At 37.2% G+C, this 14304-nt stretch overlaps 1 protein-coding gene across 1 annotated transcript in view; it reads right to left on the bottom strand.

Annotated features, from left to right (window-relative positions):
• Positions 1 to 481: 481 nt before the first annotated feature.
• Positions 482 to 14304, bottom strand: part of LOC132117285 (pyruvate carboxylase, mitochondrial-like) — a 148680-nt gene continuing 134857 nt past the window's right edge. Inside the window, exons 17-21 of the mRNA XM_059526462.1 lie at positions 8809 to 9053; positions 5920 to 6099; positions 4260 to 4508; positions 3935 to 4075; positions 482 to 2793 (exon numbers count right to left, since the gene is read on the bottom strand). Coding sequence (XP_059382445.1) covers positions 2542 to 2793; positions 3935 to 4075; positions 4260 to 4508; positions 5920 to 6099; positions 8809 to 9053 — 1067 coding nt within the window. The 3' untranslated portion in view covers positions 482 to 2541. The remainder of the gene's footprint in view (positions 2794 to 3934; positions 4076 to 4259; positions 4509 to 5919; positions 6100 to 8808; positions 9054 to 14304) is intronic.

The following is a 14304-nucleotide window of genomic DNA, read 5'->3' as shown; positions in this document are numbered from 1 at the left end:
GCACAGGGGAGCGTCATCCATCACTCCTACATTATCGCACCATCCTATACCCCGTTTCGCCACAAGCACAACAATATGGAGCCACCAGTCAGCAGTATGGTTGGCAGGCTGACTATGCCTAATCATAAACCTCTAAGAAGCTAATCAAGTTAATTATTCACATGATGGATCTTATATTATACCATCTCTTCCATTATACAGACAGTTTCTCCCAGCCACATGTAGCAGTCAGATGGAGGATCAATAAGCAGTGTTTATTGGAGGCATGTGCGAGATCACGCGATCACGATATTGATTTGAATGGAACCCACTCAAACATTGACCTATAAAAACATCATGCCAAGCTATTTTTACATTGTGCTTTTCATATTCACAGGAACATCGATTACTTCTAAGAATGGATCGAATCACCATGTGCTTAATTATTGATTTATATGCACAAAATGCTCAAATAAAATCAAACCGGACACAGTAGACAGTCTGTTATCCTCTTTTTATTTGTATGTATATATATATATATTTTTTTTTTTTCTCTAACATTTTCAATTCTAAAACAACACATACAAGGGTATGAAAAATTAGTTTTTGCATATGTTATATTTCTCATTATCAAAACAGATCAAAAGAGATGAACTACACAGAAAAACAGACATTCAAATGGAAAGATAACGAATGCTATTAAAGGCATCAGATCTGAAATGTCACGCAGATTAGTTCCAATTCCTTTCAAAACATTCCCAATTTCAAACACAGTGACATAATCTATGCACAGAAATATTTACCCTGTAAAAAGTTTGAATGAGTAATGTGTCAAGTACCTATGCATCAGCAATGTACGATGCTATATTAAGCCGCATGACCCATTTAACAACAACTTTGATAAATACTGCATTGTTGTATTGGCAGCATGAAACAAAGCCAAGCGTCAACCACTTCTAGACTCAAAAACTCTTACAGAATCGCAGAGAGGGTCTCTGTGCTGTCAGAGCTGATAATATCGAACAGTTCTCCAGAGATTTTGCCAGTGGCCCATGTAGAAATGTCCAAAAGCCAACGGGAAGCTTCCCTCTCCCAACAAGTCCTAGGTTTGTGCCTGTCACAATAAACTCCTTTGTGCTATGCTCGTGTAAACTGAGATTTATTTGTCAAATAACAAGAGGAACAATCTCAAAAATGACTCTGGTGATGAGATGGACATTTGTGCTCTAAAATCTACATTAGTTCAATTTTAATGGCAACGTCTATTTGAAGGGACGATCATCACATTTATGGGCCTGTACGGTTCACACGGTTAAAACCACACGCTCTAGTCTCCACCTTGGGATGTTATGATAAACAGATGAGAATATATCCACATTGCAGTCTATTGGTCCTCATGAAGAATTTCTCTACTTGGAGTCAAGACTATTAAAACCATTTCAGACGCACCCCAGTGGACCTCTTTTGCCACAACAGTCGTGCGTCTCGTAGATTTCAGACTGAGTGCTTTCAATTACTTGAACGCCACTGAATAAAACCTCTCATTATCTGTTACAAATTATATCAATCGTGTTCAACAAGGGAAATTAGACAAAGCTGGAGAATAAAGCCATCACTACAGCAGCCATGAGGCATCTGCTGCTAAGGGGAATGTAACAGGACAGTGAAATAAATTCATATTAATAGAGGAATTGGAACACAAGCCCCATATGCGCCTTGGGAAAAGGACTTTCCCCCTAAAGCTTGTGTTCCAACTCAATGTGCCCCAAAGCTGCTGCAGAGTCTATAAGTGCTCTTGAATATAGAGTCATCGATCCTCAATGGAGCTCACTTCAGCCCAAACCACCTGGGGAACTATCCTCCACCTTTACATGATTCACAGCTCAAGTGTAAGACTCAGGAAACAAGGTCGGTTCCATTCTTGCACGTATTTTCCCAGTAACAAAGCAGAATGGGCCATTGGTCAGAACACAACACTGGATGTGTGTGACACGGCTATTTGTCTTGAAATAAATGGATTTTCGCTTGGTTATTCAAGTAAGGTACTCTATGTACTATAAAACTTTTATATGTAAGGGAAGAATTGAGAATTTCTTTCCAGTTATAGGTCATTGAGTTTATTTATACAATCACGATCAAAGTAATGAAAAATCTGTGTGCAATTTTTAACGTGATTAGGAACGCATCTAATTAAGTCTCTTTCTGTCATTCATTTATTGCTTATATTGTCAGTGTAAATCTTTTAGTTTTTACTACATTCATTAATATTAAAGACATTTCTCTGTCAACAGCATAACACTAGCTCATATCCTCATCACGCATAAATTTAAAAGTGACTGAGGATCACAAAAGCAGATATGACACTAAAGGCAAAGGATTCAAGCTTGAAAGTAAAAATATTTTCAGATTCATCCGTTATTCGAGATTCTGCTCAACCTTCCTCCTCTAATGCATGCTACTTCTGAAAGATGTTAGACACTAGAGTGAATGTGTGTGTGTTTAGCCTTGCAGGGACTGGCAGTGGTGATGTGTTATGCTCCCTGCTGTTGGCCTTCATGATATCTATTCTGTGATCTCCAGAATAAGATCGTCTCCTTCCAGAGTGCTGTCGGCGGTCACGTAGATCTTTGCCACGGTGCCGGAGAGCGGCGAGTTCACCACTGTCTCCATCTTCATGGCGCTGAGGACGCAGAGCGGTTGTCCTTTCTCCACCTGCTGGCCCTGCTTCACTTTCACCTCCACCACCTTACCAGGCATGGGAGCGCCAATCTGTCCACGAACGTCCTTCAGGGCTTTAGGGTGGAAGTGCATCTCCTACAAAAACAGGAATGTTTTTGACTTTGAAAAGGTTTCATTTAGGTCGGCAGGGACATTGGTTTCATTTACACATTGCATTTATATAACCAACTGTTCTCAGGAAATAGATTTGTTAAAATCTAATAAATAAGATAATTTGTTTATGTGTTCTGGTATATATGGTTTATGAGGACACACTTTATTTATTTTAATGTATTTTTAAGTGTATGTGCAATTTATCTTTTTAATATGTGTGTGCGTGTGTATTATATATATATATATATATATATATATATATATATATATATATATATATATATATATATATATATATATATATATATATATATATATATATATATACACATACATACACACACACACACACACAAACAAACAAACACACTTGCATATATACACACACTCACACACACACTCACATTTATGTTTACATTTATATACATACACAATTAAAACATAAATTTAGTCCATTTTAAAATGAAAATAAATAATTTATAATACACATTGGTTTAGCATGTATTTAGGATCCTTACATTTAAATGCTGAAATAAAAATAATAACTGAAACTGAAATAAAAATAATAACTAACATAACTGCGCTGCAAAAACCTGAAAAAAAGAAACCTAAAATATATTTTCCAAATATGTTTCAAAACATACAAAACAAAAAACATGTCCGCAAAGTAATTATTTTTATACATGGTGTATAAGAAAACTTTAAAACATATTAGACTGCACTACACTAGACTATGCTGTGAAATGTAAAACATACATACAGTATGAAGGCTACACATTAAATATTTATTAACAAATATCAGTTAGCAAATTTACTGTGGCAGCCTAGCAACCTAAAACAAGTTAAATAAACTAAAACCAGAAAGTGTGGGAAATCTAAACTAAATAGAAAAAAGAAATAAAAACTAAATGTAAAAAATCTAAAAAATAATAACCTATAACTAAAACTAATTGGTGGTTTCATGAGGTAGTGAAATCTATACAGCATGACAATAATGCTGGATATGGCTCATAAAATCAAAACTGTATGAGTTTTATTTACATAATTTACTTCTTGTCACTCTCTAGAAGTTGGTGCAAAACTTTGCCACATTTCACAAAATAGAAAAAAGACAGAAACACACCTTCAAGGCCACAGTGTCTTTGACCATAACCGATCTCAGCTGACCATTGAGCTCGAAGAAAACCTCTCTCTGACCAGCTTTATTAATGTCTCCTAGAGCCAGAGCCTTGATATGAAGCGTCTTGCCTCGCTCCAACTCCACCTGAGACAGGCAGCAGAGATATGAGGAGAGGAAATAAGGAACTTATGGCTGGAATGTAGAAATGACACTTCTAATCATGGATGACAGGGAGATTTATGGCACAGTAAGAGCAAATAAAAATCTGACGCTACTTCTGTTTAATAACTGGAAATGTTTTATTTCTTAAAAAAAGAAAATCTTTTACCTCAAACTCTTCAGCAATCTTGGGTCCATCCAGGAAGAGTCTAGTGTCCAGACAATCCACTGGCCCAAAGGTTCTGGTGAATTCTTTGAACTCTTGGAACACTTTGGGGTACATAGATGCGGAAATCACATCCTCCGGGGTGATTTCATCACCGTGAGCGTCTCGCAGCTGCTTCTCCAAGGCCTGGAAATCCATGGGGGGCAGGGAGGCTCCAGGACGTCCTTCCACACGGGGAAGAGACTTCAAAACCTGTGCCACAAACAAGTGATGATGAGAACCTGAGAAAAGAGCAGGTGCCTGAACATACAATAAATGTATATTTCCATGCTTTATTTCCAAGCTGCTCGTAAGAAGATGATGTAGAGCGTTCACAATCCCCCTGAGCCCCACACTGCACCCGAGAATATTTATAACCGATCATTACCAGGAGCAGGATTAATCGCTTCATTTAAATGAATTTAAGAGGCTGAAGAATCAAGTGCGAGAAGCGAAGAATTAATCTCGGAATGACGAAATGTACATTTTGATTCGGCAAAACAAAGACAGACAGCAGACCTAAATAAAACTCTTTTTATGCAAAGCAAACAAAAGCTTGCATAATGACAAAGAATATTAATGTTACAAAACAGATGGGGAAAAACAATAAGGCCACGTTGTTCAAATATGTTTGTTATCTAAATTACATGCAAAGCAGATGGCCTTCTAACTCTGAAAGAGACATTGTAAATAAATTAGCTGCATACTTGCATGCGCAGAAAAGCTTTAAGGCAGGCATTGTTCATTTCTGATGCGAGACACATTTGTCAGGGAAACGGCTAATCTTGCACAGGAAAGGCTGCTGGGTAATTGGGGCGTTCAAGACAAAAGGAATGACATGGTTTTGTCTTGCGTATCTCTGACAAGCACAACACAGTGTTAATGCACTCTAGAGACTGTAGGGAAACCCTCTCAAGACACACTTCACTGCGATCAACCGAATCTCTTCAGCGAGAGAGCTGAAACTTATTTTGCTCACCACAGAGATATTCAATAACTTGTGTTTATGCAATTCTGTATAAAACAGGTTCTTCTCCTCTTTCTGATCTTAGCTCAAGCTGAGCAGAGACTAACACTCAAGTTCAACTTTAGTCATTTAAATAATCAATTCTAAACCGTTCTTCTGAACATTTCATTTTCAAGCCAACCTCTGGCCCCATACAAGACAGTAATTCCCATATTTTTAACCCTGGGGCAGTATTATAGAAACTTTCTATCTTAATTTCTGACTAAAGATTTGGAAAAGTTCTATTTCCTAAGTGAAATCGAAATGGTTATTAAACAGAAAGGATATGAATCTGTGTTAAGGGCGAGTCATGCTAAACTTTGAACATGCACAGTTTTCTCTTTCACTGCAACAGATCATGCTCTGTGGCACCAGAAATTAAACATATAACATAATACTAAAGCCAAAATATTACCTCACTTTCATGCAATTCTGCAAACCTGTAGCTGTAAAGTGAATTGCTTGTAATTCAGTTACATCAGTCTTTATATGATACCAGGGTTATTATAGTTAACAAAAACTACCACCTATTCATTTATATATTCATTTTTCTTATTCAGTAACTACTAAAATAACTAAAACTGAAATAATATTAAAATATTAATTAAAAGGTCGTACCTTTGATCTGAAGGGCTCCGGGAAGCCTCCATAAGGGATGCCGATGTGACCTTGCAGGAACTCCACCACGGAGAGGGGGAAAGACAACTCATCCGCTCTCTCCTCCACCTCTGCCCGAGTCAGAGAATTCTGCACCATGAACTGCGCCAGATCGCCCACAATCTTAGAGGAGGGTGTCACCTGAAGGAAGGGAAGGAGAGAGGAGAAGGACAGATAAATGAGAAAGGAAAGACATGCTTGCTTAGGCCTCCATCGCTACATACGCTCTCTGCCAGGCTTATCTGCCCTCGGGCCCTCCGGCCAATCTGAACTAGGAATAAAAGAGGAAACCGACTGCAGTAGCAAACAGAAACATGTCTTAGGGAGAAGATAACATTCGTCATGAGGACAAAAGGGAAAAAGAATGGGAGACAGAGAGAACGGAGAGGGGCTAATGAAACCCAGCGCTAATGTGTTGTATGTTAAGCAGCGTGCAGCTCGGCCTCCGATATTGACAATATTAACAGCGAGGGGACTCTGGGAAGAGAAAGCCGATTATCTTCGATCATTTAATTAAGCCCAGGGAAATGGAAAGCAGCAAGGCGAGACCAAACTCTCACAGACGCCTTTGATTGGAGGAGATCAGTCAGAGCCTCTCTGAAACACAACAGATAAGCTTTGCTTAGAGCTCTTCCCAGTTGATCTGTCTCTGGCCCATAGGAGACTTTATTCACTCCTTCTTTCTCCCCCTCTTTTTTTTGCCATGTTATTTTGTATTCAATTTCATCTGGAGATTGAGATGGCTTCAACGGAATAAGAGGGATGAGGAGGTGGAAGGAGAAAAGAGAGAGAGGAGAGCAGGCAATTAAATCTGCGATTCAGAGAGGAGCTCTTGGGTCCACGGTGCTCACGATCTTGTGAGCGTGAGCCGATTTCAAAAGTGAGGGTGAGACCCTTCTGAGCGCAGGGGGTGATAATTAAGCCCTATTTAACCAGGGAGAATGTTGCATATGAATGATTTAAACGGCGGCGCTCATGGTGGTCACGTGATGTGATTACAGCGTATGAACAATCTCAAACGTTCAATTCATTGATAGAAAAACGGGGGAAAAACAGCACTTGAGTCTAAAGCTTAACGCATATCTGCTAATCTCAAATGATTGGCATTCAACTTTGAATGCAATGAAGGGGTGAAATCTGATTTAAATCTGTGAAAAGACTGGTTATGGACTGGAAATCTTAAAAATGATCTGGATTTCACATTTTACGGGAAGTAAAGAATATGAAATTGGATTTTAAGTCAACAGAGCCAGATTGAATACTGCTTAACCACTTATCTCCACTATCCAGTATATGGCTGAATAAGCACATCATATTTTTAATCAAAACATATTCCAAAGCAGTTAATATTCTAAATATAGTTATTCCTAGAATTTGTTTACATTTTATGAATAGAACTTAATTGAAATACAACTGACTGTATATCTAAACCTTATAATAGTAAAAGTTCATATCAAATACTTGTGGGAAGTTTACTTGGCATGACATGACACTGTACTGACAGCAGTCTAAACCCAAAAGCAGAATTATTTTATAATTATCATACAAGCTTCTTTTATGAGCTCATATTTTGTAGTAATATGTTGTACCTCTCAGAAATATAACTTAAATGTTATACTTATCTTTAGTATCCTAGATACTAAAGGCTTGAGTGGATTTTATGCTGATAATTATATCTTATGATAGATTTCTCAGAAGACTGACCATTTTTAAAAGCTATAAAGTGGTCTCTTCAGAGATGGCTTTTATCATTTAAAAAACTGGAGTGTTTTGAAGCGATTACATGCCAGGATTAAAAGTTTCAAGTGAACTAGTTTCCGAAAAAAAAAAAAAGAATACACAAAGAAAGAAGAATTAAGAATCTATTCCAGTGCAAAATTATAGGAAAACAACAGCAAAATCCCCTGATAAAAAAAATCTATCTTTTATCTATCTTTTATGTGTCTAAGGGGTAGCAGGATGTTTTTAAAAACCATACTGACCAACAAAGTCTGAATAAATGATGTGAACCAGACATCTAGTTAGAACCGAGTATTTAGTATGATGTGCAAATTGGTGTTTTCGCTTTTGACCAAAACAACTCAAATTATAACACAATACTTTTTTAAGAATCAAGCTGGGAAATGGACACGCAAGACAATATAAGGAATGACTCAGAAAACGTGACTATTTGACAGCATCACGACTCCGTCTTCAAGCGTGTGAAACATAACATCTGAGGAAAAGACATCGACCTAATTAACTAAAAAGGTGTGATATCTTTGGTTCCATATAAAGACTAGAGGAATGTAAATGTCTGTGGTTTCAGAGAGACTGAAGATCTGGTTTAATAGACGCAGTAACAGACATGAAGGGTTAAAGGGGTTTATCATAACACTGCACATTAATACACCGTGTACTACTGCATTAATATTTTCTATTTGAGTCATCATGTCTAAAACCCTTTAAGTATTATGACATTTCATAAGAAATGAGCTGACCTGATTTCTCGTCTGACAATTACTGAATAGTGTAAAAGTGACGGCACACTTTTCACTATCCTTGGTTCTGGAAGCATTAATTTTCTCCGAAAGGATTTATTTTAAATAATTCTATGCAAAACCAGCTCAGAGAAGGATTACAAGAACATAGCCAATTTTGATTTAAAGTAAAAAAGTTTACAATGTAATTGTAATTGTAATTTCTAATTAAGATTAGGAATTAAGAATCCAGATTTATGGATGTAGTTTGTCACAAATGGGACAACGGGACTGTTAGGTGAAACCCTGTTTACTAGAGCTCAAATAACTAAAAATAGGATATGTAAATAAAGAAAATGTGATCTCCCAAAACACAGGGGTAATTGCTCACTTTGATGAGGTCACCGAGCAGCTTGTTGGCTTCCGCATAGGCTTTCTTCACCTCCTTAAACTTGTTCCCCAGCCCCATACTGTGTGCTTGAAAGTGGAGATTGGTGTACTGGCCGCCTGGGATCTCGTTCTCGTAGACATCAGCATTCCCAGACTTCATGGTGGCAGTACAGTCAAACGGAGCATAAAGGCCTCGGGTCACCTCCCAATACTCACTGTAGTCAAAGACCTTCTCGAGAGAGATGCCTGAGAAAGAGAAAGAAAGACAGGAGGGGAGATCATTAGTCTACTAAGAGGAATAAGCAATCGGAGAACAAGTAGCACAACAAATGACTATATGACATTAATATTTAATCAAAAATAATGGAAGTCCTCGTCTCTTTAACAGACTGCACCAGCTAATCAGGCATTCTTCCAAAGCTTTTAATCAGTCATCGAAAGCTCAGCACACAGGGGCCTGTATGTGGTAGAAGCAGGGAATTGGTGGCGGAGCATAGATTGCTTCCTGCCACTCACGGCTTCATCATTTACCAGCAGCAGTCAGTCAATTAATCAATCAACGAGGCGCACCACTTGCAACAGAGTTCACATGCTCATTTGGCTCCCTCATCTTCACTAATTGCCCAACGCTTTGATCACAATAGTTTTCCAGTGCAAAAGATAACACACAAACAAATACGCTCTAACGTGTGTGCGCACAACTGGAGAATGACTGCGGAAATCACAATAACGCTTTCATAAAACTAGCTTGCATGCATTTCTCTTCTCCTACTCGCTGCCACCCTGACTACAGGCTATCAGGCGCTATTGATGTTACGGTGTAAAAGCGTTGTGTCCAGCTCGCTCCATGCAGACCAATCTATCAGCACATGTCAGTCAGTCCAGGCATTGATCTCTGGCCACACGGCCTTTATCGTGATGAACTGGCTTAAAGAGAAGAGAGAAAGAGAGATACTTTAGGAAGCAGAGGGACCTGCGCAGGACAACGAGAGATTGATCGAGTGAGCAAGAAAGGCTGATTAAAAAAATGACAAGGTGAGTGAGAAAGTTGAAGGAGAAACTGGAAGATGACAGGATGTTATATCTATCCATCTGTCCATCCATCCATCTAGAGGGACTGATAAGCGGTCTGACAGACAGACTTGGTATCTCTCATTTCACAACAAATCCTCACTCACATCTTGTGTTTTTGTAGGGGCTCTTTTAACTAATTTTCTTCCTTTTCCTTCATTTTAATTCTGTATTTGTTTGTTTTGTTTGTTTGTTTATTTATTTATATAGCACAGTTTAATACAACTAACGTTGCCCAAAGTGCTTTACAGTCACAAGCTAAACAAAAAAAAATAAGAAAATGACAGAGATAGACACATCCACCTCACATAGACATACATAAACATTAACCCATTTAAAAGTGCTCTCCATTTGAATTTAAAAGATGTTGTTTTAACACAGCTTTGAACATGTGTAAAGATTTGACAGATCTAATAGATTGAGGGAGGTCATTCCAAAAAGACGTTGGAAAGACAAATTCATGGATTGATGGAAAGGTTCATGGATGGATGGATGGATAGATGGTAAGAAAAATGAATGCATGGATGAAACAAAAAATTAATGGATGGAAGGACTTATGGATAGAAAAATCCATCGATTAAGGAAAGAAAAATAAATGATTGATGGACAAGTTCACCGATGGATGGATGGAATGCATGGATTGGAAAGCAAAAATTTAGAATGATACAATGAAAGAAAGAACGATACAACAATGCAAAGAATAAAAAACTATACAAAGAATGATACAAAGATCAATAGAAAGAAAGAAAGAAAGAAAGAAAGAAAGAAAGAAAGAAAGAAAGAAAGAAAGAAAGAAAGAAAGAAAGAAAGAAAGAAAGAAAGAAAGAAAGAAAGTGCAATGAACTAGATTTGTAACAAAATAGCTGTGTTGGATTTTAAAATTTTTACATAAGTGACACATTAGAGTGACTGCAGGTTGTCATAACACTCAATCAGCTGAGCATGAGAATCAACACATACTGTAACATGATACTTCTTGCTGTGTAAAGGTGTCTATACAGTTATACAGAGATAAATAACGACGACAGTGGAGAGGTTCAGGAGGAGGAGAGAACAAATGGAATTTTGGGGGAATATCAATACAGCGCTGCCTTGCGAGTACTGTAATAACTATCGAGCGTTTGTCAGCGCTGTCTCTTTCTCTTCACATCAACACATACAGCAGCTCGTTTTAAAAAGCTGTAAACAGGTGATTAATACTGGATGTTGCATATGGCGCCAAAACCGTGAACAGAGACAGAGACTGCAATAACACGGCCACAGAGCCTCCAAACAATTCAATTACCTATGCAACACCTCCAGGATCGAAAACCAAAGAAACACGGGGAGTGAGAGTGAGGGGGGTACGGCTGAATCTTGTGGGAATAAAATGAACTGAATCAACAAAAACGTGAACACCTCCTCATCATGTGAGCTCTCTGATGCGTTGCGTGCTGCCAAAGACACACACCCACACTATGTGGAGCTCCAGAGGAGGAGGTGGAATCTATACATAAAGGATAGACTTTCATAGAAACAACAACCAGGGCTTTCCGGTTTGTGAGCGCCACAGCTCATGTCTCCTTGTTTTATTAATGTAATGTTTGGTGGATTAATTAGAAAGTCTAAGATGCTAATTATATTAGCTTACACAGCCTATATATTAATAACAGTATAACTGAGAGCTAATGTAAAGGCTAGTTCACATTCTCCAAGCAAATAAAATGAGTGTTGTTTATACATTACATTATATGGCATTAGAATGCAAGGTGGTTGATGGCCAATATAAAGCCATAATATACAATATCAATTTTCATTTAATACAGAATTTAAAGTTTGTTGCTTGTGTAGATCCAGTGAGAGTTGGCTCTGGTAAAGCTGGTGAAATTCAAAATTCATTGTTTTTAATGACATAAATGCACACATTGTTTGCTGAATACCAACAGTTTATGGGAAAGTACTATAGTGTTTGCATTTCTTTTACTTATAATAGAAAGGAAAACGCTGCATACTTTTAATTTTAGAAATCGTCAGAAGTTATATATCGACTGAAAACTTAAAATCTCAAAATTCATCCTTTAAAACCCATTTTAAAATCAGACATTGCATTACCATGTAAATGGTACATCAAAGTCATGTAACAAAATATTTTCATTCATGAATTATAAAAATTTAAGTTTGGATCGTGCACTACAAAGTCAATGTTTTAAAATGTGAGTGACAGTTAAGGGGTTAACAGATCTGTCTTATAATTTATTATATAATTTATAAGAGAACTGACTGCACTCAGGTGCATTCCTAGTGCTGTTAAAATAAAAGTACTGTTTTCAATATTTGCCAATATACAGTCTTGGCTATATATTGGTCGACCACTGTAAATGTTAGACTTTTTAAAATACAGTATCTTTTTAAGACGTTATTTAAAGAAAAATGAAAAACTAACACACTAAACCAATGTGTTCTCTTAAAGGGATATTTCACCTTCAGTTGCTGGTCCACATTGACTTGCATAGTGTTTTATTTTTTCATAATATGGAAGTTGAAGTGAAGCTGAAGTGAACTATATATACACACCTTTAATATACAGTAAATAAAGATTCTTAAACAAAATTGACATCAAAATAATGTAAGATAATAAGTGTTTTCTTTGAAACTGATAAACAAGAACAAATATCTGTGAGCTCAGAAAAGAAATCTACTTGATTAAAAGGGAAAACAAGTTTTCATGCCCCACTAACAGGTATTTGTATTTGTTTCAAGCATAAAGTCATTTAATTAATGGTTTAAATTTTTTCTCAAGTAAACATATCCTGATTTTAAAATGTTTAGATATCTATGTTGGAAAACAACAATACAGAGGAAGATATAAATATTTTGCTTTGCATGCCATGACTTTATGAATGTAAGACTTTCTGCTTTGATTTAAGAACTCTTTAAGACCTATAAAAACCCTTGGCTACCCTTGGTAATGTAATTGTACATGCTCATTTACCATAGTAAATGTATATTACCTCAGCCATCATCTAACACTTAGTTGTTGTTGTTTTTTTTTTTTGTATAATTTTTTTTTTTTGTAGAATTCACTTGTAGAATTAAAACTATTGATTCTCTATTGATAGTTATTGATAATTATTTTTTAATTTAATTAGAAAAAACATTACAGAATTTCAATACCGACCATAACATGAAAATATTTATTTGCGTATCGGTATCAACTATCAACCAGATTAATAACAGCAATGTAATAATCCCTAGAAACAATATCCACAAATCCATTACAGCTTTGTTGATATTCAGAACATCAGCACTTTTGCTTGAGTGATGTTAATTATACAGTCAACAGGATGTCAGAAATGTTGACATTTGCTGTGGCAGTATGAAGCAGCCTTAATGAAGCAGATCTTCATGCTGTTGGTCACTACAGCGGCAGGCGACGCAGTGACCCATGGTTGGACAGATGGTCTCCCACACCAACCGCAATGAAAGTCTCTGTCCGCAAACACACACACACCCTACTGCGAGAAGACCCACCAGGGCACGAGACTCATCAGTGAAGGTTAAGCACCAGCAGCCACAGTAATGTCACAATTAAGGAAAGGTCAAAGGGTCAGCCACCAACATCCAAATGATGTCTGTCCACTCTGACCCTTCTCTCTACTCTTTTCATTCACCCCAACATCATTTTCTGTCTCTTCTCCGTCTTTCCAGGATTGACTGGCCTTGCTGTGTTATCTTTTTTTTCCCATTTCTGTCATTACCACTTCTGCCCTGCTTTATTTGCTTTGCTTCTTCTTTTAACTGACTTCTCATGACCTCATTCGCCCCCGGATTATGAAGGAGGGAAAAGAAAAATTAAGTGAACGAAAGTGTGGGACCATTTGCATATGAGGCACAGCAGTTGAAAAATAGTGTAAAGCAGGTGTGTTGAATATTAAATGCCACAAAGAGCATTTTGGGTTGCGGTGAGAGCATCAGGACTGCAGAAGGATGAAGACTATTTGTTTATGAAAATAGCTTTTATGATAGAAGAAGGATGTTTACATAATGTTCCCTTTAACATATGCCTTGGCAAATGAATGATGGGCTGTATCATGGAAACTCAGGCAAACTAAAATAAATTAGGAGCTGTTACATGCACAGAAGACAACAGAAAACAAAACAACCAATAAATCACTCTAACGCCATGTCCTAACCAAGATGAAACAAAGTTGCCAGCAACAAACAGTTTTGCTGACCCCACTTAACTGTCAGGTCACCCATCAATCATTGCCATCAATAAATAATGAATGTTTAATATACTCTAGTTCTATGCAGTGCTCTATGGTTCTATCTATCAGTCCGACCGTCATCTATCCATCTCTCTAAACATAACCACATCCATCCATCTTTTAGTCTATCTTCACTTAAATCCATTTATCAACCTGTTCACCCATCCATCTGTCCATCT

Source organism: Carassius carassius, chromosome 36 (assembly GCF_963082965.1).
Source record: "Carassius carassius chromosome 36, fCarCar2.1, whole genome shotgun sequence".
NCBI classification, from domain to species: domain Eukaryota; kingdom Metazoa; phylum Chordata; class Actinopteri; order Cypriniformes; family Cyprinidae; genus Carassius; species Carassius carassius.
Note: the sequence above shows the minus strand (reverse complement) of the source record. Positions and strands in the feature narration are given on the sequence as shown.